Here is a 25,545-nt window from a genome sequence, read left to right on the forward strand (position 1 = left end):
CATCACTAATATACGTGTCCCCTTCGGTAGTAATATGAAAGCCATAAAACTGGGGATGAACTCTAACTCTATCGGAACGTCTAAGAGGTAAGGATTCGTCAATCGGTTCAACCGGAGTTTCCTCCTCGGGTTGAATGCCAGCGGTAGAGGTTCCTTCATCTATCGACTCTTAATCTCTTCAAGTTCGATTTGCCTCCCACTGTCTCCTTGGCTCATGAGTTCTCGCTCTCGGAAAACTCCTCTCCTCGCAACGAAGACAACATTGTCCTTCGGTCTATAGAAGAGATATCCAAAGGATGTCTGCGGGTAGCCGATGAAAATACATCGCTCACTTCGAGGTTCGAGCTTGTCGTGAGTATCTCGTCTTACGAAAGCCTCGCAACCCCAAACCTTGATATGTGCCAACGAGGGAGCTTTCCCTGTCCACATCTCGTGAGGTGTTTTGGCAACCTTCTTAGTAGGGACTCGGTTAAGGATATGGGCGGCAGTCTCTAAGGCATACCCCCAAAAAGAGATAGGTAGTGAAGCACGACTCATCATAGAGCGAACCATATCCAATAAGGTTCGATTACGCCTTTCTGCCACACCATTCAACTGTGGTGTCCTAGGAGGCGTCAATTGTGAAACTATTCCACACTCCTTGAGATAATCGTGGAATTCAAGACTTAGGTACTCTCCTCCTCGATCGGATCGAAGCATCTTGATTTTCCTGCCCAATTGATTCTCCACTTCATTCTTGAACTCTTTGAACTTTTCAAAGGTTTCTGACTTTTGCTTGATTAAATAGATATACCCATATCTGCTATAATCATCGGTAAAAGTCACGTAGAAGCGGTTCCCATCCTTCGTGGATGATCTAAACGGTCCACATACATCGGTATGTATTAGGTCCAATAAACCCTCGCCCCTTTCACATGTACTTGTGAAGGGTGACTTAGTCATCTTTCCAAGTAAACAAGACTCGCATGTGTCATCTTCCCTAAGGTCGAATGACTCCAACACTCCATCCTTTTGGAGTTGGGCTATGCGTTTCTTGTTGACATGTCCAAGACGACAATGCCACAAGGATGCTTTATCCATACTAGTGGAAGAATCAATATTCAAAACATCATTTCCTAAGTTATCAACAATCATAACGGTTTCATATATTCCATTACATGGTATAGCTTCAAAGTAAAAGACACCATTTAGATAAGCCAAAATAGAACCATTCTCATTATTAAAAGAAAATCTAAATCCTTGTCTATATAAACCATGAAATGAAATGATGTTTCTAGCCATTTCTGGCGAATAGCAACAATTGTTCAAATCTAAAACCAAACTATTTCTAAGCACTAAAGAATACACTCCAATCTTGGTTACAGGCGACGATCTTCTGTTCCCCATGATTAGATTGATCCTTCCTTGCTCCACATCCCTACTTCTTCTTAGTCCCTGCACATTAGAACAAATGTGATAACCACAACCGGTATCAAGAACCCAAGAAATAGCATGATTAGAATCATTAGATTTGATTGTGTATATACCTGCGAAAGATGGCTTGATCTTTCCATCTTTGATTGCTTGCAGGTAATCTGGGCAGCTTCTCTTCCAATGTCCTATCTTGTGGCAGTGGTGGCACTCTGCCTCCTTTGGGTTAGGACAGGGCTTAGCGGGATCAACTTTGGTCCCACTAGAAGAGGCACCATCTCGGGCTTTCACCTTGCGATAGTTCTTCGATGAAGCCTTCCTCTTCTTTCCCTTTCCTTGACCAATAGCCAAGACAGGAGCAGCGGGTGGATTGGGAGTAGGTGCAACAGACTTGTCCTTGAAGTTGCTCTCAGCGACCCTCAAGAGACCTTGGAGTTTGCTTAGGGTGACCTCTTCTTTGTTCATGTGGTAGGTCATCCTAAATTGGTTGTACATCGGAGGCAAAGAGTGAAACACCATGTCGATCGCCAAGTCTTCACCAAAGTCAACATTTAACTTGCGAAGGCGGTCGACATACCTTTGCATCTTTTGCAGGTGCACGGTAAGAGATTCTCCATGACCCATCTTAGCGGAAATCATGTTGGTGAAAATCTCATAACGCTCTTGTCTCGCGTTTTGGTGGTATCTCTCCAATAAGTCTTGGTGCATCTCGTACGGGTACATGTCCTCGTAGGACTTTTGGAATTCGGAGTTCATGGTAGCGATCATGATGCAATGTACCTTCGTTGCATCTCGCTCATGAGTCTCAAAAGCGGTAATTTTGGCGGGAGTAGCAATTTCGGGGTTGATTTTCTCGAGCTTCTCATCGAGGACATACTCCTTATCCTCATAGCGAGCAATGGTGCGAATGTATCTTATCCATTCGCTAAAGTTCGTTCCACCGAAGGTGACCTTTTGGCAAAGGCTCATCAACGTGAAAGAACTAGCAGCAGCGTTGTTTGCGTTCGACATCTACAGTTAGAAAGGACAAAGATAGATTAGAATAAGAATCCCTAATTATCACCCAATAAGAAAAATTAGGGCTAGGATCCAACAATAACATTTACATACTAGAAAAGGGATGCCGTAATGTAACATGCAAATAAATTGAAGGTAAGTGAATGACGATTCACTAATTCTCCATCACAAAACTTAAACTATTAGTCCTAAGTGTTTTTGAGAATTCCTAGGTTCGGATGAGATTCATTGAAACTATTCAATGGCATGTTTAAATCTCGATATGCCCCTCTTGTTTGTGACTGGGATACCGAGGATCACAAAGCGGGTGTGAATTACCATGCAAATTCACATGGTGCCTTCATTGTAACGATCACCTATTCGATGTGCCGGTAAACCACACACGCTCCATCAAACTATGATAAACGATGAATCACCCTTTGCCACCTTCGCTTAGAACCAATTAGTGTGCCGGTAAACCACACACGCTCCACTAACTTCTTAGCAAGGTGCAAAGTGTAATTTCATGGGATTGCATCAATTCACTTTTCCTAAAGTAACTAAGATTGGGAAATTTTTAAAAAAATGTGTAGTTACTTCATATTTCTTATTATACTTTTAATGAGAGGATGAGGTTGCCCTATCCTACTCGTTCGGCTAACGACCCTCCACCAATCAAGCAAGCGGTGGGTGTGAGTGTACACCCATTAAGCGTTATTTTATAGGCCGCAACCTTATACCCACCTTATAGATCGGCTCCGTGAATGAGGCCTACTAACGGTAAGACTAGCATTTAGTTATACATATATATATTATTCTAGTAATATCATATTAGTATAGGGCTATATTTTAAAACTTTTAAAATCTAGGGTTTGAAATTTAAGTTGTCTAAATTAAAACTTTTAATCACAAATATAAATTTCAAAAACTTGTGGGTAAGTTTTAAACATTTAAAACATGGAGGATCAAATAACAAATAATTCCAATTAACAATTAATATCCTAATTATCTATATTTGATTTTATTCAAGATTTCTTTGAAAGATAATTACCAAAATAATTAAAATAATTAATTAATTATCATATAAGGAAATTAAATATTTTATTAGTTGATAAATACCTTTAACTAGATCAAGATAATAGTTATATATCAAAAAATCGGATTTATATTGATCTATTATGATTAAGGTAAGTTTCCATAAGATAATTATGAAAAAATCCCGATTCTGGCCATTCCTGACGCCTGGACTCGCCGAGTGCACAAGGGGACTCGCCAAGTCAGGCCTACTCGCCGAGTCCACCTTGGAACTCGCCGAGTCCATGACTCAGAAACCTAAAAATCAAAATTTTCAGGTTTGTTACAGTTAATCAAGCAACAATTTAAAGAAAACCAAGCTAGGCTCTGATACCACTGATGGGTTTTATCCATAAGAACTTTCCTATGTGCGCATGCAAAACCCTAATGCTTGGATCTAGGCTTTCTAATAAACATGCTTTGAATCCAAGACTTCTAATGACTAATTAGGTTAAATAACAACATTGAAACAGATCTAGAATCATACCTTTGAGTTCCTTGTTGATCTTGAGGTCTTGGAGCTTCTAGAGTCACAAATGTCACTCCTCTAATGGCTTACAAACACCAATAGCAAGGAAGATGATTTAGGAGAGAGGAGAGGGGAGGAAATCGGCCAGGGTTCTCTTGCTTTAGGAGAGGTGCCGATTTCCTTATGCCATGGGGTCTATTTATACTTGTAGACTCCTTAAGGGTTACAACCTAAACCCTAATTGGATAATCTTCTCTTAAGGCTATCCAAATCCTTTCCATAGATAAGCCTTGGACGATTTTGAAGCTATCCTAGCTTCTAGAATCCGTCCCTAGCATATCCATAAGGATTTACAGTCTAAAGCTTAACTATCAAACAATTGACAGTTTATACCCCTTTATTTAATTAATCTCTTTAAGTCACCAAATTAATTCTAATTAATTCTATGACTTATATTAATCAAATAAAAAATATATTATTCATTATATTATTCTCATAATATATTAATAATATTTACTCTCTCGTAATAAATCATCCTATCAAGTTTCTATGGTGAAGGCAACCCAAAAGGACTATACACAACCAGGTCAAATACTTGCCTAATATAGTTGCAGCCTTAGACACTATTCCAACATAAACGACCTTCGGAAGAGTACCCGATATCCCACCAGACCACATCCAAATCGAGGAAAAGGAAACAGGGTGGATAGCCTTCCTAAGTATTTTAAACATTTCTTATATAACTATACTTATAGAGGCATGCAATTTATAATATAAAAGAAGTTTTGTAGAACTTTTGAAAAGTTTAATAAATAGGAATTTATGACTTGATGTCAGTTGATAAATCGGTTAGAAAGACCGTTTGACAATACAGTTTAAGTGTGAGAAAACCTTTGTTTGAAAACACAAATATAACAGACTCAAAGGAAACCTACAGTTTGTAAGACAGTTTCTAAAAGTGTCTCAACATGTAAAAACGTTTGTGAAAACTATTTGAAGTATCTATGAAAATATTCGTTTATTCTTGTATATGAATGTATCTCCTTGCAATAGTATTTCTAGTATATAAAAGTTCGTGATGTTCTCACAAAACTATACTTATTATAGTTTTGTAAAAGTGTGTCTCGTTTGTATAACAATCCCTAGTGCAATGCTCGCTTGTTATGAAAGGTATAATTTTTGTAGTGTCTAAGATGGACACATATATATACAGTATAAGCAGTGTGTTTGATTTATACAATAATAACAACACTTTTCATTTCAAAAGATATGATGTTATCGTGATGCATTTTGCATATGAAAGCTTCCTTATAATAGTTATAAATCACATGTGATTCTGTTGATAAAAAGTGTATAATGAAACTTTATATAACATACGATAATCATCGCGTGTTTTACTTGTATCCCCCCCCCCTTAAAAGCATATAAAAACATTTATAAAACATTTAAAAGTGTGGATTATAGGGGTATGAACTCACCTGAAAGTTTGAAGATAGCGAGATGGAAAACCGGGCTGAGTTTCGTCTCGGGAAATGAATTTTTCTCGGGATTCTCGGGAATCTCGGGAGTAAAATCGACCTTCGGGACTTGAGCAAAATGACCAGGGCTTCGGGTTTGAATGGGCACGGAAAACGAGGTAAAACGTAAGAGAAACGAGAAGAAATGAGCCCTTTTTCCGGAGACCCTCGCATCTGTATTTATAGTGGTGCTGAACCGCCTCGGTACGCTGGGCGTATGAGGGTACGCAGCGCGTACTGGGGCGTCATCGCTTACGTACTTCGGATGGGGCGGGTCAGATGGGACGGCGGGTCGGATAGCTTCGCATAGGGGCGACGTGGATGGACCGAGACCAAGGCCCTCGGGTACGCAGGGCGTACGGGGTTACGCGGCGCGTACCTCGGATGAGGACGATGACTCCCCCCTTTGGATATTACCGGATTTTTGAATTATTTTTATATATAATTTATTTAATAAACTTCAAAAAAATCATATCTTCTTCATACGAACTCCGTTTTCGATGGTCTTTATATCCACGCATAGGTGAGACTAAGATCTATAACTTTCGTTTAGATTCCGTTGGCAAATTATGAAATAATTTTTATTATTTATTTATTAAAATGACGTGATTAAGGAATTTCTTTAGAAATTCATAACATCTTTATCTGACGTCGGTTTTTGCTAGACTTTTTACCGCTGAAATACCATTGACGAGACCTTCAATTCTCATTTAGGTCATTCCGGCCAAAAGTCGCTCGATCTCCGATTCGAGTTTTTACGTAACTTCGTATCGCCGGTTTTGCCGAGAATCTTTGGTTGGTCATAACTTCTTCGTTATAACTCGGATTTTAGGGTTCTTTATATGTATGAAAACCTTGATACGATTCCTTCTACTTTATTTAACCCAAATACGATTTTAGGAAAGTTAAATTTTGACCTAAATTTGACTTGCGTTCCATCATATCGTCTTGAAATATCTGGTTGTCACAATCAGGGGGAGGAGGCCCATCTATCTCATAGCTCAAGGAGGAGATCACTACTCTTAAACAGAAGATCATCGAGAAAGACGCTCTGATCGCAAACCTCGATATTCGAGTTTTCGAGCTTGAAGAAGAAAACTTTCAGAAGTCTAAACAGATCTCCGATCTCCAGCTTAATCTTGGTGCCCTATCAGCAGGCTACTCTGACTTGAAGAACAAACTTATTGTAGAATTTGGTGACAAGTTCAAGACTGTTGGGTTTTGAGCATTCTAACACTCCTAAGTGTACATGCAACCCTAAATACCTTGGATCTATGTTTTCTCTATTATACATTGCAAATAAGAACTTCCAAGGTATTATCCTAATCTAGCATACAAAACAATGAGTGTAACAAGATAGAATACATACCTCTTTGATGTAGAAAGTCTTCATGAAGCTTGAGTGCCTAGTGCCCCAAGTGTGACACCTCAAATGGTTCACACAACACCAAATACACTTGGAATAACTTGAGAGAATTATACACTTCATGAAAATCGGCTAGCCCTCTCTAGATGATACTAGTCGCCGATTTTGTCAAGAATAAGATCTTTATATAGTGTTACAATTAGGGTAAACCCTAATTGTCATGACTTTCCATTTTCCTTGGATCCATGGGTTCAAATACACCATGGAGCATCCATGGACCATCCTATGGGTTTTAGCCCAACTTGATTATCCATGGAGTATTAGCCCACTATACAAGTATGGATGATTTACACAATCAACCCATATATTTAATTAGTCTTCTTTTGATCACTTAATTAATCCTAGATTAATTCTTGATCAATACTAATTAAATAATCTTATTATTCTTATTATTAATATACTAGAACTTATAATATATTAATAACCATAAGTGTCTTATTTCTCTCATTATAGTCTATCCAAGTGAATGATGCCATGCAACCCAAATGGACCATGCCGGGTCGGGTCAAGTCTTACCAATTATAGTTATGGACTTAGACATTAATCCAACAGTCTCCCACTTGGATAAGTCTAAAACTAATATTGCGTATGACTTTAGGAACCGACTGGCAATCGTAGCTCTCAAAAGCTTCTGTCGAACTCTGACCTTGTAGATGAACTATGACCTTTGTCAGTGACTTGTCCATTAGATAAAGGATCATATATTCCTCCATTCTAGATATCATATGGACTGAGACATGGATTATAATCATTCTCTCTGTCCATTTGTTGTTTCCCGATTTTTGATTTATGACGACTGACTAATTGAACAAATCAAATCAGTCCTGGCCCGGCCGAGCACTTCCATTTGTCATCATCAAACCATCGAGGGGCCCACAGATATCGCTTTTATCCCGAAGGTAAAAGGAATGGATAAACTTCGACTCATATGGCTTGTTCTACTACTTGTTGAATCATACACAAAGACACGTTTTATAGCACCGAGTTACCGAATGCGTTTTCGTGCAATCAATGTACAACCAACTCATAATAACAACTCATATCTCTAGGTTTGAAGAATATAAGATATTATCGTCTCATGATTACTCGTGATAAAATCCATGAAGTGATTCCAATGAGCGCGGGTTGAATCCAATACTCAGAACTTATGAGCACTCATGAGTGTTGTAGCCCTTTGTCCAACACCTTAGACCTCTACAAGCCAACCCATGACAATCTTAATTCATATCTACTTCCAACATATGACCGACTGTGGATGGTTTGAATAACTTAGTCATTCCGGAAGAATAACCCAGTTTATTCGGGAAGTCAAAACATGCAAAGTGAAACACAATAATAATTGAATCCAATATGGTATCAAAACCTATAAACATAAATAAAACACCTTTTATTTATCACCATATGATTACACATTATTCATTATATACTGTTTCAGCTATCAACTTTATTCTTGAATTTAAAACAATAGTTGTCCCATGCAAGAATTCCAAATTCATGTCATTTACTGAAATATGTTAGATTCTAAACTTATATGCATTGAACCTCTTGTAATGATTATGTGCAAAGTCAGAAGGACTTGACAACAACCATTACAGACCATTCCAAAGGAGATCAGCTCCTTGGGAACATCCCTCTTGCATTAAGTTTCCTAATCTTAAACAGATTGAAAATTCTAACTTTGAAACATTTCCAGATTCCATTTTGACTATCACTATTGAACAAGAGTTGCCTCCTTATAGATTATGTCAATATGGTCCTTCCAGAATTATCACTATACTTCCAACTGTCCTTGAGCAACCAATCTTTGGTAAACCTTAGATTGTCCCCGACAATTGTTTAATCCTTTTAGTCATATCCAATTCTAGACCTTTTCCCTTCTTAATGCCCCAGGCATTTGGAAAATTTTAGAACGGATGAATATAGCACATGTAATCGATCCTATATCCGAAGCATATGGGACGCGATTCATGATGTCTCACATAAAGACTAAACCAGTCTTTTGCTATAACATTTCCATTTCAATTTGCCAAGTTCTCATAATTCAGATTATGACAAGGGATGCTGTAATCATAATAGAATTTTAGAACGCAAATAATGGACCCATATACAGAATTTCCTTATGTTGAGCCATTCCAACATGAAATTCATATATATATATCCTTGACTAAATGATTAAAACCTCACGATCTAAGCTTATAGATTTGAGATGAAGTATAATTTCCTCTCCCTTAATTATAGCAAAACAACTTTTCCCAATTGAAACCTTTTGTTTTCTATAATTAACATTGTTAACTTGCAATACTTATCATAATTATCATGCTACCACTAACATGATGATTATTAGCATAAAACTTATGCTCCCACTAGCTTTGACATGTACTCAGAAATCAGCGGGACTTCTAGAAATCAATACTTCATTGACTTTCTTACCAAAGTTCAGATTTTTGATGCTAGATTGTTTTGATAAAACTTTATCAAAATCATACACCTTTCCTTAGATAGCACACTTGTGTATCTAAACAATTATGAAGAGGGATGCCGTAATCATAATGGTTTGACCTTTTTGCCACTTCTCACAAGTCCAGGTTAGTGTGCCGGTAAACCACACATGCTCCACTAACGACTTTGAGAATGCAAATATCACAATTGCTATCTAACTAAAATCTACTTAGTGAAAGTGTTTCCTCACCATCATTTTCATGAATCGGAAAGAAACCTTATGACACTTAGATTTTTATGGTGTATGTGTTCTTATCCATGTGAATTGTCAAAACCATAGTCACAAGACAAGGATAATGACAAATCCAAACTCATATGGATTGAACTCAATCTTAACTTCTTGCCACTTGGCAGCTCAAGGGCCTGTCATTGCTTCCAAGTTGTTGTGCAAAACATTGAGAACTCTAAGAACTCATATGCAAAGCCAACTTTAACTGGAATGGGCACAGACTATGTCAACACAATAGGTTATAAACCTCAAGTCGTGTGCTAGTGAAGAACTTCAGGTTTTATTCTTGATTAGTTCTTGAGACTTTCAAGACCTTTAAGACTCCCACTGTCCTTTTGACCTATAAGACTCCCTTGTCAAACATCCAAGAGATAGTGTGGATTCTAACCAAGACAAACACTTCACACAATTGGCCTAAGTTGGTCTTTGTTTTATCCAAAACATCACAATTTACCAATTTCAAATGTACAAGAGTAGAAAACTTTTACTCTTACATTTGACAAGTGTTTTAAACCTTCTTTAAGACATGTCACTCAAGTTACAATCTTAGAGTATGACTCTAAGACTTGTATTGGAACGAAGTATGACTCATCCTCTTGATTTAACCACTTCAACAATTCAAGTTCTTCTTCTTAGTCATAAGAATGCACTAAGATTTCCCTTAGAGAACTAATTTTGATATGGTTTCTTAATCATTAATTTGATCACAAAACTGATACTAAAGTACTCTCCCATCTTTTCAGATTTAAGAAACTTTTATCATTCTGTCTAATTTGATTCTTCTTATTCGCTCTGCCATACATTGGAACCTTTTCCAATGTCTCAGAGTTATACTTAAGCTTGTAAGTATAATCATATTTACTGAGCTTTAGTAAACTATGACGAATAGTCTTATCAATCTTTTGTGGTGGACTTAATCAGTGCACAAGAATGTGTACTCGATCCCTTAGTCCTTTACTTGACTCACACATCCATGTGAACGAGTAATTAGTCTTAATTTTTCCAATACTTGAAAGTTCTCATTCATCATGCTATACAACTTGTATGATTCCAAGTTTCTATCCAACTGAAACTTGGGTGATGAGAATCTTTCCTTATTTGGTAAATTTAGACATTACCACAAATGAAAGAATCAATTTCATATTTCCACTCTTGCTATTAACGGAATCATATAAGCAACAATTTTTCCTCAAATGCCATTGTAAGGATATTTTAAAATAAATAAAATCAAAATTTTCCTTTTATTTTAAACTTTGCGGAAAACTTATCCTTACAATCCATATGAAAACTTGTTGTTATCTATTCCTAAGCAATATCTCATAACTCCTAAGAAGTAGCTCAAGAATCCGATCTTCAAACTACGCGATAGAAATCCATCTATGCGATCAGATTCAGCATATTCTTTCTTTAAGTTTCTTCACTTTTTCTTTGATTCTTGAAACATCACCATGTGACCCAGTCACATCATGTATCAAGAATCTCATAATAGAAACTTAACATAGTTAGATAGTGGACTTTACCTGAAGTAGAGTCAAACTTATTGACTTTAACACCCTCAGGTAAATTTGGCAGCTTCGCAACCAATGCCCCTTCCTTTGGCAATATAAACATATGGACCCTTTGGTAATGGTACACGGGACTATCACAGAATTAGCTTTTCTCTTTACCATTTGGTCAACCGAGTTGACTATGGCCAATCCCTTTCCATTGGGAAGAGAATGCTTTCCTGGATTTCCTGTGTCACTACTGTCAATGTCCATCAAGTTTTAAGGAAGTTGATCTTAACAAATAGATAAGACCATTAAGGGTCTTGTCATAGTCTGTTTCATAGGTGTCCCAAAGGAACTCACTATGTGACTTAGAAAGTGATTGAACCACCAACTTTCTCAAGACTTTGACACCCAACTCTTCCGGCTTGTCAATATGTGACTACATCTCCAAGAAGTGACCACACCTAGACCTTGCCTTGCCAATTGGGCTTGAGTGACCTTAAACTTTTCAAGAACTTGTAGGTTGGGGAGAATAATTGGAGGAGGTGAATGAAGTATGATTTCCATGGGACATCATCTTCATTTAGGAAAGCTTGTTTCAAGAGATTTGGGAAGATCATAAATGTCTAAACCAGACATCTTTTGGGAGTTATTCAAGATAGTTGATCTTAAGTCCTTAATATGACACCCAATATGAAATATTAAGGCTAGGACCCAACAAACTATTTTATAACTTAGAAGAGGTATGCCGTAATCCGAGCTATAAAATATTTTAAGGTAGGTGAATGACGATTCACCAATTTCCACCAAGATAAACGAAATGTATTATTAGGTTTTAATTGGTTTTTGAAACTCCTAGATCTTTTGAGATTCATTGAACCGTTCAATGGCATGTTTCAATCTCGAGTGTGCCCTTCAGGTTTTGTGACTGGGATGTCGAGGATCACAAAACAAGGTGTGAAGTAACCATGCAAATTACTTGGTACCCTTAAGTGTTTACCCCTCAATCGATGTGTCGGTTAACCACACACGCTCCATCGATACTATGATAAACATTAAGTTACCCTTTGCCTACCTTGTTAAATACGAGTTAGTGTGCCGGTAAACCACACACGCTCCACTAACCGACTTAAACAAAGTGCAAAGTGTAATTTCATGGATTAGCACCTTATTCACATTTTCCTAAGTAACTAAGATTGGGTATTATTAAGAGTTTAGTTACTTAGTATTTATCATTAATACTTTTAATGAAGGGAGGATTATAGTCTTGTCAAACCCGTTCGGCTAACGACCCTCCACCAGTCAAGCAAGCGGTGGGTGAGAGTGGACACCCATTAAGTTGCCATTTTATAGGCAACAACCTTATACCCACCTTATAGACCGGCTTCGTGAATGAGGCGTACTAGCGGTAAGACTGACTTTACTCTTATAAATATATATATTATTAACTTATAATATTATAAAGTATAAGGGTTGAATTTTACCTCTTTAAAATTCTAAGGGCTAACTTGGAATTAAAGTATTCATAAGTGAAAACTTTTCAAATTCCAAAACTTGAGGGCAAGTTTTGAAACTATTCAAAACTAATTAATTCCATAACTTATGTGTTTAAAGTAGTTTTAATCCAAAAACTCTTCAAGTTCCATAACTTGAGGACAAGTTATGGAAGACTTTAAACTAATAAAAAAATTAACTTTTCTTTATTTTATAACTTATGGAATTAATTAAGGTTACATATTTTATTACTTAATGAAGTGACTCTTGAACCTCCATAACTTAAGGACAAAACTCTTCATTTTTGTAACCTTTGCTAACTATTATGAGTTTTATGAAACTTAAATGTGACTTTTCATATAACTTGAGGACAAGTTACAAAAACACATTTTAGAATCAACTCTTAGATTAATTTAGATTGAAACCAATAATTTCACAAAACTTTCTATGAATCTAAGTAACTCATAAGAACAAGATAATTTAAATCAAACTTTTTCATGTAATTAGCCTAAACACTAAACTAATTCAAAACATGAATCTATTGACAATTATCTTTGAAATTGGATTAACATGAACATTACCACATCAAAAACAAGTTTATAAGTTCAAAAACAGCTTAGGGTAATGTTCCTAGTCCATTTCTAGCCAAAAAAAAACTAAAAAATATGCTGTTTGGGGCTCCTACTCATCGAGTGCATGAACCTACTCGATGAGTAGGATGATTTTACTCATGGACTCGACGAGTTCATCAGTGGACTCGGCGAGTCCAGTGCCAGAAAGCCAGAAAATCAAGTTTTTCAGCATTTTTCAGCAATTTGCATCAAGTATAAGAGACAGCAAGCCTAGGCTCTGATACCATTGTTGGGTTTTGAGCATTCTAACACTCCTAAGTGTACATGCAACCCTAAATACCTTGGATATATGTTTTCTCTATTATACATGCAAATAAGAACTTCCAAGGTATTATCCTAATCTAGCATACAAAACAATGAGTGTAACAAGATAGAATACATACCTCTTTGATGTAGAAAGTCTTCATGAAGCTTGAGTGCCTAGTGCCCCAAGTGTGACACCTCAAATGGTTCACACAACACCAAATACACTTGGAATAACTTGAGAGAATTATACACTTCATGAAAATCGGCTAGCCCTCTCTAGATGATACTAGTCGCCGATTTTGTCAAGAATAAGATCTTTATATAGTGTTACAATTAGGGTAAACCCTAATTGTCATGACTTTCCATTTTCCTTGGATCCATGGGTTCAAATACACCATGGAGCATCCATGGACCATCCTATGGGTTTTAGCCCAACTTGATTATCCATGGAGCATTAGCCCACTATACAAGTATGGATGATTTACACAATCAACCCATATATTTAATTAGTCTTCTTTTGATCACTTAATTAATCCTAGATTAATTCTTGATCAATACTAATTAAATAATCTTATTATTCTTATTATTAATATACTAGAACTTATAATATATTAATAACCATAAGTGTCTTATTTCTCTCATTATAGTCTATCCAAGTGCATGATGCCATGCAACCCAAATGGACCATGCCGGGTCGGGTCAAGTCTTACCAATTATAGTTATGGACTTAGACATTAATCCAACAAAGACCACAGTCGAAGAGCCTTCCGCCACTGCAATGATCAAGTTTCAAGATAGCGATTGCATTATTTGTCTTGTTTGATGCTAAGGATCTTCTGCAATTCAGGAAGCGATACATACACACCTTGGTGATGCTGATTAGAAAGACTGAGTCTATGCTAGCCACAAACCAAAGGGGAGACTATTACTGTTAGGTCAAAATTTGTTGGTTTAGGCTAGGCATCTATCTGTATTAGTATGACGTGCTTTTGATCGAAGAAGACCTGAGTCCATGCTAGCTTAAACCAAGGGGGAGATTGTTAGGTCACAATTTTGTGGTTTGAGCTAGGCATTCATCTTGTATAGGTCTTGGTAGGGTCTTGGGGTTTGCTATGTTGGTTGTAGTATGTTAGCGAGTGTGTGCGGCCATACACGCGTGTGCGGCTGGTGGTCCTATAAATAGAGTGTGTCTATGTCAGTTGAATAGAGACGTCAGTGACGTATGTGTGTGTTTTCCCAAGGTGTACCTGACATTTATTCGTAATAGATGTGTGCATGCTTGGATTAATTCTTCTTCTACTCCTTTTACACTCTGTTTGATTGTTTGCCTTAATTGATCATTGATTTGGATCCATAATTTTCTAAAAATGATCCGTTTTGAGGATTAATTTTTTTGGTGTTTAGTTTAGGATAAATTTGCTCATTTATTATTATTATTTTTATTTTATGCACAAATTTAGGGGGAGAAAAATTTAGAAAATCCAAAAACATTAAAAAAAAATAGAAAAATCCAAAAACATTAGAAAATAAAAAAAAATTAAAAAAAATAAAGAAAAATTACATATATATCTGTGTTGGTTTGGGAAGTGATATTATCAAGTGATAAAGGGCAATCTGAGTCTGTGTAAAGTACCAAAACTAGATTGTCTAGGCTCTGTATTTGATGCGCTGGTAGGCACGAAGAATTAAACGGACTTGACTAGGTGCAGATGAACTTAAGGAATCTAGAGACTTGATAAATCTTGACCTAGATAGTTCCATTTAGTCTGACAATACGACACTTGGATAGGTTGAGCAGGGAGATATATATATGGGAATCTACTCGTCACATTAATTGAACTCGTATCTGGAACCGTGGTTTAACTCTTTCTCGATGTGTGGATTTTGTCCTTAATTCCGGTATTGATGGAGCGACTAGTAAATTCCGATGAATTAGGTCTTTAGAAAATCATTTTCTTTCTTTCTTACTATTAGTCATATGTTGCCTCCTTTGCGTGATTGGAAGAGATCCGACCTGGACTGTAACATATGCAACTCTATTTCTCTGCATATTATATATATATATATATATATATATATATATATATATATATATATATAATTCCTCTTATCTGTTAGTCATATGTTGTCTCCTTTGCGTGACTAACAATCCAACCTGGTACACAGCATATACAACCTTCTACTTCTCAATCCCTCTAGAACTATAAGTGATAATAATATGAATCTATCTTCTCTCCTAATGATGGTCTGCTCACCCGATGTAAGGAGTACTCTGGAAGTCTTTGATTACTGGGGCATATCAGGAAACGAGAAACATGTTCTAGTACAATTAAAAATTAAACACTCAAAGATTGTCTATAGATCCCGCTGCTCACTTTAGGTGGATAACAATATCACTGGTCGTCGTCAGTTGAATGGTCCTTAAGATATTTTATCTAGTAACTTAGGGTCAATCTGTCTTGTCACTTATAACATGTCCAAATTTGTCATAAAATTTTTCGTGTTTAAGTGGACCACAATACCGGCGATCGACCAGATTTATTCATGTAAGAGAAGGAACTGATAAATGAACAACAATTGTTTAACAACTTTGATCCCTAATCTCAATAGGTTAAAACAATTTATATAGGATTAAAATTAAAATTTAATTCTTTATAGTATTTCCATTTTTTTTTTATTTTAGTCTATTCTATTTTTATTTTATTTTTATTATTATTATTATTATTTTTATTTTTATTTTTATTTTTTATTTTTATTAATAAGTTTACTTTTAGTTTTTATTTTTTAAAAAATCTTTAGGAATAATAAATTTTTAGTCATTTTAATCCTCAAAATGGTTTGTTTTTGAGAAAAATGTGAGTATGGGGCACCAGTTTTAATTATTAAAAAGGTGAGGGGGAGGAAATGAAATTTTTTGTATATATATAGGGTGTGTGCAGTGAGACTATCACTGACACTATTCCCATTCGCGTTTCTCTCAACCTCACGATATTCAGACCACGTCTAGGCATTGTTATCTAGATAACTACCCCTGACTTAACATGTCTTGTGGTTCTTTCTTTTACGAACGAAGGTTCGTGGTGAAACTTATTCCATTCCCCTCATTTGATGTCTTTACTGACCTCGTTTGCTGCCAGGGAATTTCTGAAGCAGCTTCGTCAGTTTGTGGTTCATATCGATTTCTTAGGCTAGATCTCGTAAGATCATTGTATAGGGTCAGTATGTGGGGATCGACGGGATGAGATATATTGTTTTAGAAATATGATTTATATGTGTTTATAATATTAGTGGTTTTGCAGGATCGAGATATACTTTATTATCACATTGTTTGAACTAAGAGCTTTTGTACTCTATGTTCCTTAGGTGATTGGGTTCACCAGGGATATTCGAACTAAGTGTCATTAGATATTTGAACTTAGTGTTCATCAGGGATATTTGAACTAAGTGTTCATTAAGTGTTTGTGAACTAGGTGTTCATTGGGTAATATTGGAACTAAGTGTTCATTAGGTGTTCTTGAACTAGGTGTTCATTAATTATTGTGAACTGCGTGTTCACCAGAGGTAATCTACGAACCTTGGCAGCACTAGACTTTGTGTCAGTTCCTTAGGGCAATCCTTTGGAATGAATGGGAAAAGGGTAATCGGTTCTTAAGATAAATCTTTAAGAAATAAATGGAGATAATGGGGGTGGGTAATTGGATTGATTGTTTGATAATTGAATATAATAATTATATTATTGTGGGTTGAAAACCCTATATGCTCACCAGGCTCCCAAGCCTGACCTCTCAGTTTTCTTTGTATTACAGGTTATGGTACGAGAGAATAAGTTGGCTGACATAACGGGAGATTTTGGATAATAAACCAGTAGTTATGAATAACTGTTGTAAGGTCTATTTTTGTTCTGTTTAAGCTTTTAGTCTGTATTGAACATGACATCTCGAGATTTTGTTATATAATGAAAATACATTTCTTTAAAGAAATGTTTTGATAAATTCTTATCATATTTTGTTTTGGGAACAAATTCCACAACTGTTTTCTTTAAAAGATTACTCTGATTTTAAAAAACAAAGCATAAACAAGTCGGTCTTTTCTTGTCGTGAAATTGGGGATGTCACATTATGCTCATGAAATGAAACATGTCATAGAAGATATTCCACAAGTTTGCCTCATCCAAAGAAGAATTATGAAAACGCAGTGAAAAATCAAGTAAGAAAGATGCATCAAGTATGAAGGGGTCTTCGTATAGCATGCCACAAGCGAGGGTGTTTACCCTACTTATTATTTGAATTATAAATTTTCACCAATTAGTGAGTGTGATATGCCAATGAATACCACTTGTTACTCTATATATATATATATATATATATATATATATATATATATATATATATATATATATATATATATAATAACCGTTTACCCGCGCTAAGCGACGCGTGAGAATAATTTTGGAAATTAGTTTCATGGGGCGATTAGTTTTTAAACCGAACAAGTTTCATTTTTGAATCGCTTTCGGATTTCAAACCATTTCAGATCATGAACCAGTTATTTTGCCTAACTCTATTCATAATCGTAGTCTACATGCCAATAAAGTTTAACGGAAGGTATCTGAAGTTTTGGATGTCTCAATATATCCATTGAGATAGAGTAAAACCCACTAAAAAAATAAGTAAATAACATCTTAAATATAATTTTAACTTAATAGTATAATTAATACGTTAATTATTTAATAGAGTAAAACACACTAAAATGAATTTATATGTTGCCACATAAAATAATTTATTTTAGTTGCATTATTTTTATCAAGATGAATGAATTTGATAGTTGAATTTTACTTATATCAAAATGAGTAAAAATGATAACAGTAATACGATTAATCGAAGAACATAAAAAAATCAGAAACAAATTTCAATTTTGGTTATACATGCAGTTATGTATTAAAGAAATATAAAAAGTCGTTTTAGCAATATATTTTTGGAAGACTTGTTTCAATTAACTTTGTAGCTCATCCCTTTTCACAAACAAGTAAATTTTGAATGACAAGGAGAAAAAATCAATTCAATGTTTTCATACATAAGCAATCCGGTCAAGATCATACAATTGGCAATTAACTTGATCAAATAATTGGCATGTAGTTATTTCTTGCAGTTGACCGAACAAAACAAAAAATAAAAGTAAGATGCTAACATTAACAATTAACAGAAAGTACCTTGATATATTTTGTAATTAGCCGAAAGTATGAGATCAAAATAGGATGACATGTTATCAAGCATATGGACAAAGGACGAAAAATACATAGAATAGCAACATACTTTTCCCTCGCTAACAATTTGTGAATATACATTAATTTTTACATGTTATAGCAACATATTTCAAACGTATTACCAATCACACAAACACCACACAAGTTTTTTTTTCCCATAAACACGCAACCAACACTCAACCACTCAAGATACAATATTACAATAAAAAACATCAAAGCTATGATGCTAGTTCTTACAAATAGCCGAAAATTTTGAAAATGAAAGTTAGATGCTAAAATATACAATTACATGAAAGTACTTTGCTATTTATTGTAATTATAATGCCAAAAAGTTAAAGTTAATAGAGTAAAATACCTTACAAAACTTGAAATAGAGTATGAACCAGCGGACTACACAATTTCCTTTACATAACCTTTCACTTGAAGTAAATGCCTTTTTTTATCAGAACTTGGTTTTACCATGAAACGTCCTTACATGAGGCACCTACCAAAATGCAAGATAAACATAATCAGTTACCAAGTGAGTTTGTACTAAAAAAATAAAAAATAAAAATTCAAATAATAAACAAATTGGTGAGGTAAAGTGATTGCTCTTTTCCATAGATTCATTTAAGATTAACATTTCGATTAGGGAATGCTCACTTACGTCCTTTTTTCCTAATATGTTCATCATTCGCTCTCCTCGGTTCCTCTTTCAAGCAACGAAAATTATGAATTATTTACCTTCAATCATCGTATGGAGTAGGAGCACAGTGGTGCCGGAGAGAGAAATCTAACTTATGAGACGAAGATTACCAAGAACAATGTGGAAAAAAAACCCCTGAGTAAACGTTGCCAATTTCCATTTTCAAAGGATTTTTTCATTGAATTATGGGATTCTTCCTTTGTGCAGCCTCTTAAGAGTGGGGGCTCATAATCAACAAGTTGAAAGATTTAAAAATTAAAAAAAAACCGAACATTTATTATAGTTTATCAATTTAGTGGTTTGTATAAAGCTAACAAAATGTTTGGAATGTAAACATATGTCAAAATAACGCTTTATTGATTTTTTTAAAGTTGTTATATGTTTTAACAATATATATCCGAAAATATAAGTAGTTATAGAAATATTTTAAATTACCCTTTTATTAATCTCTTGTCCATATTTCGATACAACTCAGATAGATACCATCAACACATTGCTTAATATATGCATCTACAAGGAAAAGAATGTACAACTTCGGGTCAAAAATACCCGGCAAACAATTATATTTAAGAAAAAACAACAAAATTTGTTAAAAGAATCTCACTTTTAGCTCGGGCTTAGGTTCACCTAATTACCTGCAGCACAATCTGTTCAACAAAAGAAAACGATTTCGAATTATTGGTTGTGATGGCGGCTGAGATAGTGTTGGTGGAACTCTTTGGAAGTTTCACAATAGAAAGAAGAAAACACTCATCTGAGCACCAAAAAATCAGCACCTTCAATTAAACAAACCACCATTCCCAAAATATTAAAAACTATAGGGACTAAACTTATAACTTACTGCAAATTAAAAAACTATATGACCAAAAATGTAATTTACTTATTTCCTGATAATTAAGAAGAAGATACAATTTGAACATACACCATGTTTAATAAAAAAAATAACGATGTTTGAATTTTAATAAATACATTCGATGGGTAAAATCGAATCGATGTTGATAACTTTTAAAGTTGTATTCAAAGTAATAAGTTGTGATCGCACAACTGAACAATTCAAAAGTTATAAGAAATGTCCAACTAAATGATATTAATATATTTTTTTCTATGGATTCATCGACAATTAATTGAAAATAACAATGTAGCTCTAGAATTTTATTAATAATTCAAATAAGATAAGATCCAAAGACGAAATTTGTGTCTTGAAAATATTTTCTTTGATTGAGACCTTTTGTTCCTATGATACAAACAAAATTTCAAGCAAGTCAAGCATTTTATTAAATGTGTAAAACAAGAAACTTACAAAATAAACTCAAGCCAACATAGATCCCTGAATCAAGTTTATAACTTCTCCGCTTAAAACACATTGTTTTAACTAAGATTTTGTTTGAAGGATACAAACAAATAGTCACAAAGCTCTAGTTGTTACATTGACATAGTAATTTCAACCGAACATGCATAAAATCCCTAAAAACAATTCGAGCACACGACAAAACTCCATTGTTATATATATTTAGCTTCCTTGAACACAATTTCTTCACACCAAACATGTCATCAACATACAAATATAGAATGAAGGTATCAAGAGTTACGATTCTCATTATCTTTTCAATATTCATTACCTTGTTTATATCTTGCATTGATGGTCAGTCTTGCAAGGCGAGTGGAAAGTTGAGAGGTAAAAAACCCCCTCATGGGACATGTGTGAACGATCCAGATTGTTGCAAAGAAGGCAAGTTTTACACCACGTACAAATGCTCACCCGTTGTCACTAAACATACAACAGCCACACTAACGATAAACAGTTTTCAAAAAGGAGGGGATGGTGGAGGACCATCTGCATGTGATGGTAAGTATCACTCAGATAATACGCTAATTGTTGCATTGTCCACTGGGTGGTACAACAACAGAAAAAGGTGTTCTAAGTTTATCAATATACACTATAATGGTAAGAGTGTAAAGGCTAAGGTGGTCGATGAGTGTGACTCCACTGTAGGGTGTGATGCTGAGCATGGATACCAACCACCATGTCCTAATAACATCGTGGATGCATCTAAAGCTGTTTGGAAGGCCCTCGGGGTGCCTAAGAGTGACTGGGGTGAGGCCAAAGTTACATGGTCAGATGCTTGATGCCAATTCGATGATGAGATCAGGTCGCTTGAGTTTATGAGTTTATGAATAAATTTATAAACCTTCAGAGAGCCTAGACAATAAAAACAATAATCAAATCAAGACTTTTTATTTCAAATTACTGTTCAACTACTTGTTTCTTGCCAGATGTCTGAAGCACAAACTTTGCGTTATTTTCCTCTTGGGAAAATCGATAAATCCATGACTATCTGTTTCTTTTCTTATTTTAGTTTTCTTGTTCTATCAATATGACCAAATTTTAACAAAACTATCCTTAATTATAATTTTGTTTAATGGTTAAAACTACAACAGAAAGGTAATCACAAAAATAAGAGGCAATTTGGTTTGTGGTTTGTGTAGTATTGATTTTAGTTTTGACAGATAAACTGAAATTTGAAGGTTTGGAATTTAAGGTTGCGTTTAGTTATCGAAAAAATGAGCCGTTTTTTGGAAAAATTTTCCAAAAAAATGAGAATTTTGAAAACACGTTTAGTTCGTCTATTTTTCTAAAATTTTCACAGAAAATAAATTTTTTATTTTTTCTAAAATTACAAAGAAGTTTAAAATTTTTGAAAAACCAATAATCATTGTTTTCCATATTTTTTTAATATCATTTTTTTTTTCTAAAATATAAACATAAACCCACTATCACTTCATCCATCTCTACCTATCCCTATCTTAACACCCCACCCTAACCCACCATACCCCCACATACCCATTCCCAAGCCCCCCCCCCCCCCCCCCAACACATACAAACACATATTTTTCGATTTTTTCTGAAATATTTTTGTAAATAGGCTCCCTCTTTATGAAAAAAGATATCCGAATTTTTTTCCTTCTGATTTGTTTTTAGCTTTGGTTAATTAAAAGTCTTGTTCCTTTATCCGAAACCCGCTTTTAAAAAATTCCTTCATTGAAATCTGAAACGTTCTTTACAACTTAAGTTATTTAATATGAAAACGGTTATATACTAATTGGAAACGTGAAAAAAAACATATGTTATTTAATCTGAAACAATTATTGGCTAATTTGAAACAAGTTTCGAGTTATACATAGACATAGACTAATCGGAATTCGTAAACGATTACACTTTAAAAACTAGTCCGGATGTAATGTTGTTTTTTATGATGTTTTGTTTGTTTATAATATATAATGATGTAAATTAATATTTTTTGACGTAATATATAGTTATGCAAAAATTTCATAGTAATTTACGGTTCAAACTACAAGTATATATTATTAAATTTAAATATTTTATAACATTTTTTACTCAACATAACACAAGAAGATAAAATTAAATTATAACACTAAAAAAATCTCAAAACAGTAACAAAGTATGATTTAAAAAAATGTTTGCTTTAGAGTGTATGTTTACTTTAAATTTTTATTTTTATTATAACATAAAATATAAATAAAAGAATTGTATATTATATTAGTCATAAAATTTAATAACTCAACCAATATAATAAAAAATATTTAGGGTAAAAATATTGTTTATAACTAATCTATATTAAGAAAACAAATTTATTAATAATAAAACAATAAGTTATCTACCCTAATAAATAAGAATGATTTTGTCACGTGTCCTCTTCTTATTTATTTTGACACTTGTCATTTTCTAGATTTTTTGAATTATTTAATATTCACTTGTCATAAATTCCACCTATTAAATGTCATCTCATATTAATTAATTTTATTAATATACTAATTAATGTACATAATAACTTTCTATTTGTGAATTACTCATTCTATTAATATGTTAATTAATGTATAATTATATTAATGTAGATAATACTTCCATTTGTGAATTCATATTAACTAATTTTATGAGTATAGATTAATTAAGATTAAATTACATAAATGGTCCATGTGATTACCAAAGGTCACAAACTCAGTTGTTACTTGTTTTATTATGAACATGATCCTTGTGGTTACCAAAACTTGTATGAATAGTCTTTTTTTTGTTCACGCCTTTTACTTTTGGACCTTTTAATAAACTCGTGTAATACACGGGTCACACACCTAGTAAATAAAATATATTTAGATACGATTGACAGCCCAAATTGATTTGATTAATTACTAGGTTTATTTTTTTCACGGAAAACAATATAATTAAAACCCTCAAAGGGGTTTTTTTTAGCACCAATTTAATATTAGGAACAATTTTCAAAAATAATAATAAAAATCATTCAAACGGTCACAATTTTATTTTGTATGTTTTGATTTTTTTAAGAATTTTCGAGGTAAATTACGAAAATCTAGTTGGCTATGATTTTTCTTTTTATAATATTTTTAGATTTTTACTGTGACTATCTGCAAAAATTAGGTGGCATGCAAAAAAAATTATAGATTTTTGTTGGTTACCTTTTGTGATTGAGAGAATCTAAATGGTCGATGATTTGATGACCGAATAGTGTTAAACTATCAATAACGGACAAACGTCAGTTAGAAAGACCAAAGACACGGTTCATATCCATCGCAAATAAGAATCATTAAAAAGTAAATTGTCTGATTGTTAGATCAACGATAATGGTTTGATCATTATACACATGTAATGATTATACACATGTAATGAAACATGTCAAAGAAGTGATTGCACCAAATTTGCCCCATCCAAAGAAGAATTATGAAAACGCGGTGAAAAATCAAGTAAGAAAGATGTGTCGGGTATGAAGGGGTCTTCAGATGGCGGGTATCAAGCGAGGGCGTTTACCGTACTTATGATTTGAATCATAATTTTTCACCAAAATGCCCTATTCTTTTTCTATACACAAATTTTGATTAAATTCAGTTTGCAATCGTCTTTCTTTTAACTCGTACGATTTCCTGATATACCAATGGGTACCACTTGTTACAGTGTGTGTGTGAGTGTGTGTATATATATATATATATATATATATATATATATATATATGTATATATATAACCTTCTGACATCCAAATTCGGAGTGCAATATGTTCATGATAACCTTTATTACAGATAACAGAAAAAAATTAAATTCAAACGGAGTTCATTTCAACTTAAAATTATTACAAGGAATCGATTCAATTTAGATATATTCATTTTTATATAATATTTATCGTTATTTATGGACATATGACACATCTTTAACGTCAACTTTAAATTTGCTGATTTTTGGTGGACAATAGTTGTACATCTCGATCGTAGGATATGTAGATATGGAAAATGGGAAGAAAAAAAAAGTAGTGTACCATGTGGGCACGCTGTAACATCCTGTTTCGAGAAGTTTCTTATTCTGGGATTGTGGACCATAAATGGATCAAGAAAAGACCTTTGGATTCAACGGAATGGGGTTTAGACCTTATTGGATGACGATGATAACACTGGATAAGCGATTAAAACATTGGTTTGTGTCTTGGAGTCAAATGGAAAAAGTGATGTTTCAGACTTCTTTTATGAATTAAGGATTTTATATCGATGAGTTTTACGTCAAAAGTAATTATATAGAGTTGTAGAGCTCTTTAATACCTTTCAGTGGATATAAGGATCACCGAAAACGAAATTGGAACGAAGAAGTTATGACTATTTGAAGTTATGAAAATATGGGGGGTTAAGCCGAGTACGTTAGGCATAGAGGGCGTACATTGAGCGTACTGGGCAGGAGTGATCTCGGAGGATCACCCAGTACTTTGGGCGTACCTAGAGTATATTGGGCGTACGCAGGTCAGATGTAAACCCTAATTTGAGGGGTTTGAGCCCTATTTAATCTTCTTAACTTCCCCAAACCCTTTCCATTCTCAGCCTCCATTCCTTCAATGTCCTCCCTTGAAACCCTAACCCTAGTTTGAGCCTTGTGAGCTAAATAAGGAGTTTTTGGGTGCTTTGGAGTGTTCTTGGTGCATCTTGGAGAAGAAGGAGCTCATTGGAGAAGTGGTGATTGCATTGGAGCTTGTAGATCCAGACCTTGTTCACCTTGATCTTTCTTCTGGAGGTATAAAGCTTGAATCTTAATGATGCGTTTGATAG

General features: G+C 34.3%; 1 protein-coding gene across 1 annotated transcript in view; it reads left to right on the top strand.

Annotated features, from left to right (window-relative positions):
- LOC145049526 (uncharacterized) overlaps nucleotides 1–21,557 on the top strand; it is a 30,758-nt gene extending 9,201 nt beyond the window's left edge. The window contains exon 2 of the mRNA XM_078997914.1: nucleotides 21,078–21,557. Within this exon, the coding sequence (XP_078854040.1) occupies nucleotides 21,078–21,557 (480 nt within the window). The remainder of the gene's footprint in view (nucleotides 1–21,077) is intronic.
- Nucleotides 21,558–25,545: the final 3,988 nt, after the last annotated feature.

The sequence above is a fragment of the Lactuca serriola genome, chromosome 5 (assembly GCF_051521515.1).
Source record: "Lactuca serriola cultivar US96UC23 chromosome 5, Lser_US96UC23_V15, whole genome shotgun sequence".
NCBI lineage: Eukaryota > Viridiplantae > Streptophyta > Magnoliopsida > Asterales > Asteraceae > Lactuca > Lactuca serriola.